This window comes from Penaeus monodon, chromosome 10 (assembly GCF_015228065.2).
Source record: "Penaeus monodon isolate SGIC_2016 chromosome 10, NSTDA_Pmon_1, whole genome shotgun sequence".
Lineage (NCBI taxonomy): Eukaryota > Metazoa > Arthropoda > Malacostraca > Decapoda > Penaeidae > Penaeus > Penaeus monodon.
In genome coordinates this window covers 30,384,682-30,392,150 of record NC_051395.1, presented here as the reverse complement: position 1 = coordinate 30,392,150, position 7,469 = coordinate 30,384,682, and the positions used below count along the sequence as shown (strand labels likewise).

General features: G+C 35.9%; 1 protein-coding gene across 1 annotated transcript; it reads left to right on the top strand.

Annotated features, from left to right (window-relative positions):
• The first annotated feature begins 363 nt into the window (after positions 1-363).
• Positions 364-7,324, top strand: LOC119578001 (zinc finger protein 791-like). The gene is given in 5 exon segments (XM_037925703.1): positions 364-495; positions 3,366-3,704; positions 3,706-4,141; positions 5,611-5,915; positions 5,917-7,324. Coding segments are annotated over 4 exon segments (2,079 nt in total). The 5' UTR covers positions 364-495; positions 3,366-3,581; the 3' UTR covers positions 7,132-7,324.
• The last annotated feature ends 145 nt before the right edge of the window (positions 7,325-7,469 follow it).

Here is a 7,469-nt window from a genome sequence, read left to right as displayed (position 1 = left end):
TGTTTTTTTGTTTGTCTATGTGAGTGTGAATGCATATGTGATTGTGAATGTGATCATGTCTATTTTTGTGTGTGGAAATGTAGGGGAATTTTATATTTGTTTTGGGGTGAATGTACAGGGTCTGCCAACTTTGGGTAAAATTTTTTGTACCATAAAGTTATTGCTGATCGGTCCCGCGAGTATAAATTTTTCATAAAAAATTTAAATCCCAAAGTCCAATTAAGATTGATAGACACATTAACTTAAAATAATAAATTAATAAATAAATATGAATATGTTCGATACATAAGTTAATGATAAAACATTAAAAAAAAAATCCGTACTCTAGGAAAACAACACTTAGGTTCGTAACCCGTACTTAATTTTGAAAACAATGGAGCTTCAGAATTTAGTACAGCTCTATGTAATCCGTGAAATAAACCATCGAACATAATCTGAAGAGATGAGAAAAGAAGCAATAAGTCAGGAAATTTCAGGGAATGACTTTTTTTACCAGTAAGTTCTAAAACAATACTTTTAGTAATGGTGATAATGATAGAAAATAAATGGAATACAGCATTTCGTTCTCGAGTATGGGTATGTTAGGACTATAATATATTTTCAATTATTTTGGTATTGATAGACTACTGATGGTGTAAAATGTCCAGGGTTTTAGGCTTCATAAATCAAGTAAAAGCTTTTGACATTGGTGATTTTAGTTTGGGTTGTATTTTAAAAAAAGATCATTTGGGTTTAAACCCAACACAAAACCTCACTAGTTTTTGGCCCGGGGGGAATTCAAAACCTCCCTGGCAAATAAAGGGAAAAAGTAAACTCTAGGTTTTCCAAAACATATGGGGGAAGGGAGCCCGCTTTTTTCTGGAGGTGGGGGATAGGGTAAAACCTTTTGATTTCTTGTTGACATTATATTAGTATGTGATAGCCACTGGTTGATTCAGTTTCCCTGGATTATTTCATGCCCTTTACAGTCATCAGTGCTAGTATCATCACTACCTCAGACTAAGGGTTACTAAATTTTTGTTAGTTTATCCCAAAATAGACATTTTTTCAAATTTGTTAAAAAACAAATAATTTTGTAGGGGAAATATAGGGCTAGGGAAGTCCCAAAAGCAAGCTGAACCTCGCCTGGGCTATGCGTCTTTAAAGGGGCCCCGGCCTGGGCGATTTAAAGCCAAAAGAAAACAAAGTGAGGGCGGGGGGTGCTGACTCGCTTTACTTAGTCTTACCCCCATGGTGCCAAAACCCCAAATTTTTCCCTTTTTGGAAAATTTTTTAAACCCACCCCCACTGAGAGGGCCCAAAATTTTATCAAATGTATTATTGGGAAAATTTCAAAAATAATTTTTAAAAACCCCCCTATGTTTATCTTTTCAAATGTTTTAATTTTCAAGATTAAAATACTATCATTTTGATATCAACAAATTTTTTTTGGGTTTAATTTTTTGTTTGTCACATTTCTTTTTTACTAAAGAAAAAAGGGGGAAATTTTTTTTTTCAAAAGCCATCCAACTTTAAAATTATTGATTTCAGTTTTAGTTATTCATGGTGTATTATCTGTGAATCTGTTGTTGTTGTTGTTGTTTTTTAAATACCAGTTCTGGAAATAATGAAAATATTGGGAAATTTGGTTTTTGTGATTTTTCCCCCCCTGAAAGTTTTCCCCCCTTTTTCCGCTAAATCTTAGGGAAAACCATAATGTAAATAACCCGAACCAAAAAATTTCCTAAGATGGGGGCTTTCCCCCAGGCCCGCCCAATTGCTGTATTTCCCTACTACATTTGTCTCAACTTATTTTCTCAAAATTTTTCCCTTTTGTATGGGGTGCTGAAGATTTTCGTGATATATTTTTTTTTTTCTCTTTATGACACTGTCATTAGATTTTCCCCATCTTATTGCAGTCACCATGTAAATGTATATCAAATGATATGTGTTGTACAACTTTCTGATCAACCTGTAAAGGAAATATCATATATGAAACCTATTTTAATTTTTGTCGTTCTGTCCAAGACATGCGAAGTTTACCTGGTACCATGTTGCTGTGTGAAATTGAAGTTTTACCAAAAAAAGTATGGTAGCAGTAGAAGCATAAGCTGACTAAGATTTTGAAATATCAGTGTATCGTATTCTGTTGTGATTTGAATATTGAAAAGGGTCTTAGTAATGTGAATTCAACAATCAGTCACTTTAGATTTTTTTTAGGTACTGTTTTTTTAACCCTTCGCTGCAGGGTGGCATGTACGTACATGCCATGGTATGCGTGGACTATATTCCAGATAGCATGTGTATATGTACCATGGTTGCGCTGGTCCCATTTTCTGGTGGCATGTATGATTATGCTGTGCATGCTATGGTGCCAACATGATTGCTTGGTAGTGGGGTCCAAACCACTACGAATACAGCGTGGGAGGGAGGGCTTTCATATCGGGAAACCACCCAGCAGCAGCGGGTTAAGCAACTGACTATATTTTTTGTCATACTCTGTACACAATTTTGTTGCATTGGCATCTGGGCATGTAGGAATAATTTTCAATGTGCCGTTTTCATCAGCAGCAAAATAAATTCATCCATATAGACTGACTCGCACATGTTCATGCTTAACCAGTTGATGCTGAAAGTGTATGCAAACATCTTGAATTTTATTGTTTAACTTTTTCTTTTTTTTCTTGTTACCAGTTTTTTATTTATTTATTTTATTTATTTTGAATATTAGTGTTGATGATAATGATAATAATAATGACAAAAGCAATGACAATAATGATAACAATAATTTTTGACAATAATAATGGCAATGATGATAACAATAATTATGATAGTGATAATGATAATAATGATAATACTACTAAAAAAAGATAAATTGTAATAATGATGATAATAATAATGATAATGGTATTAATAATGTTAATGATAATAGTAGTAATGATATTAATAATGATAATGATATTATTAATAGTAAAGATAATAATGATAATGATAGTGATAATGATTAAGGTAATAATAGCTAAATAGACTAACAACAATAATGATGATAGTAATGATGATAATGATTATGATTATGATGATGACAATGATGGAATGACAGATACTCAGTTATGTGCATGCAGCTCTAGATTTAAGAAAAGGTTCCTATGGGGTATGAGCTGTAAAATGATGAAAAAGATATTGCCCTTCATATAGCACAGAACAGTTGGGCTTTATATCTGTATGAAAATATTGCACCTCAGTATTGACTATTAATTTCTCACCAGTGCAGATATGGTACAAAGAATGTATGGTTCTTTATTTTTTCTTAATTTTATTATCATTGTTAACAGTATTATATGAAATAATTTGAAGGTGACGAAACTAATGACTTTCCATTCTTGCAGGTTGAATTTTAACAAGACTGAAGACTTCATTTTGACAAAAAGTATTCAATTACTACATTGCAAGGCATCTTTTAACTTTGACGTATATTTTTTATACATTTTTTTGAAATAATAAGTAAAGAAAAGGATTTTTTTTACAATCATCGTATATATTCAATGAACTAACTTACATTCCTCAAGACAATATTATGAAAAATTCACCAGAAAGTCACAAAGATGATTGTCCGTGTGATTGAAGGAGGCACGAAATCTTCCCCTGCCAATGTGCCAGATTCCAAAGGCAAAGACTTTGCATGCCAGACTGCCCTTGAAGATGGTTTCAAAACTGACATTCCCATTATTCTTTTGCACTCTTTATGCTTCTAAAGACGAAGCTGCCACACAGTGTTACATACCATCCCCTAAAGTATATGAGGAAACTGTCAGTAAACCTGAAGCTAGTCAACAAGATCCCTGCCTGGAAACAAAGTCTTGCCAACTGCAGATGGACCATTTGCAGCAGACTATCGAAGAAGTTATTGAAAAAGCGAGACAAGAAGAGGATGATGACAACAGCTTTGACAGTATTCAGGCAGACGACCACTTTGATGCATATGAAGTAGAGAGACCAGAGGACCAGAAATCTACCGAAGACCAGGGACCAGCAAGTATCGGAAGCTTTGTGGCAAAGCAGGGAAAAACACCAGAACAGCAGAACCAGACAGCGAGTCAACAAAGGCAGTCCTCGGATCAGGAGAAAAAAGGAATCAGTCAGCAAGCACAAGTATCTAAGAAAGGTTAGTGTACAAAGGCGTTATCATTCAGCTTGCGTTTGTCTGTGCTCATTCTACTTCTGTTTTGTTATGTACCTCTCTGACTTTCTGTTCCCTTCTCTCCAGCTTTTTTCATTGTGTGTCTCTAGCATCTCTCTCTCATTATTGGCTTGTTTCCATATTATCTCTCCAATTATCTCTTGCTAATTGTCTGTCTCTAATTCTCTCTTGTTAATTGTCTATCTCTAATTCTCTCTTGCTAATTGTCTCTCTCTATCTAATTATCTTTTGTTCTCTCTGTTTCTCTCTCTATCTCTTTCTCCCTCCTTGGCTGTATCATGGGATACAATAGAGTATTTAGACTATTATTTTCTGTTATTTTGGACAATGCTCTATATTTGTGAGAAAACTCCCTAGACTTTCTTGGACCATTTACTTATCATTGTCTACTTGCTGAGTTTTATCAAGATTGCTCTGGTATGGGATATGCTTAACTTGTGAGCACTGTAGTTCACTGCTGTCTGCTTTATTTCATTTTCTTCTGTATAGGTGATATTTGCCAGAAAATAATGAAATACCTAATAAATAAGTTTATTAAAATGTCATGTTGTATTCAACTTTGAAGAGAATCTTGTATGTTTAACAATTATAAGTATCCTATGTGATAACAGATAATTTTCCAGAATGATTTAAATATTTTTGTTTCCACAACAGCATATTCCCATCACTTGGCTCTTTGCCAGATTTTTTCATAATATGATGGTCACATCACCTTGATCCCATGGGTAAATTATAATGAGAGAGATATTATTGCTGAGAGCTTGTCTTCAAACACCACATTTCAATTACATTTGCTTTGATTTGCATTGTGTATCATGTAAACTTCTTTCTCCTGTGATAATTGCATTTTTTCTTATCACCTTTACAGTTACCTTATCCATGTTATTATTTGTCATTGGCTTCCCCCCCTACTAGTTTACAAATTAAACACTTATCAAGACAAGATAGATAGGAGTTATACACAGAGCTCATTTTCTGTGAGATCATCAACAGTATTTGGCAGAGAGGGAGATTGTTCAGTTTGTTTTTGGTGCACATATGGTGGCCATATCAATTTCTGGTAGCCAAATGCAATGCACGGTTGCAGTTGCTAAATGTCGCTGAAATCTAATTTCAAATACAAACATGCAAAATTTTATGCTTCAGTATAAATAGGTAGATAAAGGCTTGTGAAGCCACTGATTGCTACGGAATGTCCCAAAAGGTTTACATTCCAGATTACCTTTGATTTTACCAATTATTTTTATTGCCGATGTAATTGTTATTGTTAATTTTGTTAATGTATATGTAGAGTATAATATTTAATATTACAATACTTCTCTAGTATTTGTGGTAGTAGTACCAATAGCAGTTGTAATATTAGTAGCATTATAAGAAATAATAGGTATCTAGAAATGATTAACTAGCCTTTTTTCTCATTTACTACTGCACAGTGAAGCTCAACCAGAGGGGAGAGAAAAGGAAGAATGCTGACAGCGACTTTAGCTCGGATGATGACACAGAGTTTTGGAAGAGAATGGCAAAGAAGCAGAAGAAGATCAAATGGACCGGCTGGAACCGACACAGGTGGAGAGGGCCCCAGGACACCCAGGAGAAAGGCTTGCAGGAGGACCCAGTGACCCCTATCAACACAGCTGAGGAGGAGGATGTTCAAAAAGATTCAGATAATATGTTAGAAGCCAAGATTATGACTAGTAAGGAAGGTGACGAAATGAGCCAGACAATGGATGATGGTGACTTGGATAACAGATGATGAAGAGGATGAAGAGAATTTTGATCTTGAGTCAGCCTTCCGAGACGAACTGAAGAAGAAACGCCTACCTGTGAACTCTAAAGAAAAGAATTTTATTTGTGAAGTGTGTGGCAAGCAGTACTCCAAAAACCACCTACTTAGAGAGCACATTGTGCGAAGTCATCAGGACCACCAACAAGCCAAAAAATACCCATTTCAGTGCAAGCATTGTCGAAGAGTATACTCTGGTGAAAAGCAGTTGCAGACTCACTACACCCAATTTTCTGGTCCATGTGAGATATGTGGAGTGGTAGTGGGATGCAGTGGCTTGTTCTGGCTTCACAGGAGGAACCATGAGTCTGAATGCTCCATCTGTAACAAGGTGTTTTCTGCTAAGGCCACACTGGAAATGCACATGAAAACCAAGCACATGGAGAAGAGATTATCATGTCCAGAATGTCCCAAAAGGTTTGCATTCCAGTCACAGATGAGTAAGCATATGCAGAATGTACACAATCAAGGAGGGGCTCAAGTGTTTGCATGCAAAGAATGTAACTTCATCACAAATAGAAAGACTGCTCTCAGGGCTCATGATCGAGCTATGCACCGTATCAGAAAGGTTTATTCTTGTAGTGGTTGTGAGGGCACCTTCAAAAGGAGATCTAGTCTTGAAAACCATAACTGTGGTGGGAACAGACAGGGACAATTCTCCTGCAAGATTTGCTTCAAGGCTTTCATTTCTTTCAGTGATCTGTGCTCCCATGAAAAGTCAACTCATGGTGGACAAGTCACAGTGGGCATGCCAAGTGAGGCAGGTATCCTGAATCAGGATATCCAGACATATTCATGCCAGGTGTGCCACACAACTTTTGTGTCTGGCCGAGGACTCCGCATTCATGCCCTCAAGGTTCATGGGCTTGTCATTGAGGACATGAAAGAGAGTGAACAGGTGGAAGAGGAGTCCATCCAGGTCACAGAAGGGAGTGAGGCTACTGAAGTGGCCTTCATGCACATTGACGTTAACAATGATGGCAAAGCAGGTTCACTAAAGGATAATCAGGAACATAAACAAGAGGACTCAATTCTGGGTTTGGACACTACAAGTGATGGCCTCTCTACTATCAGGTCAGCCCTCAGCCTCCCTGCCTATGTTGTTCCCCCCGATGTCAGCATGGTTGAAATCGATGGGGTGCAGTATCATGTTATCAGAGGCAACCAGTGAGAAGAAGGAACAATAATACTGAAGATTCTGGGAAGTATTATCAGTGCATTTGATTTAAGGTATGACTATACAAGAATGTATATAAGACATGAGTAAACATTTGAGTTTCTGATTTTATATAAAGAGAATATTTATCAGATTCTGATATACACAATCTATACTGAAAATATCAAATAAAACGTATTTGTAAAAATGATTATTTTCATTATCGGTATTTTAAAGCTCCCTTAACCTTTAGTTTGTAAACTCCCAAAATTAACTGTAAAAAAGCAAAGTGCCATTGTATGCCAGTGCTACTGGCTCTAAGTTCACTTTATCATTATTTCTTGAAATAATAT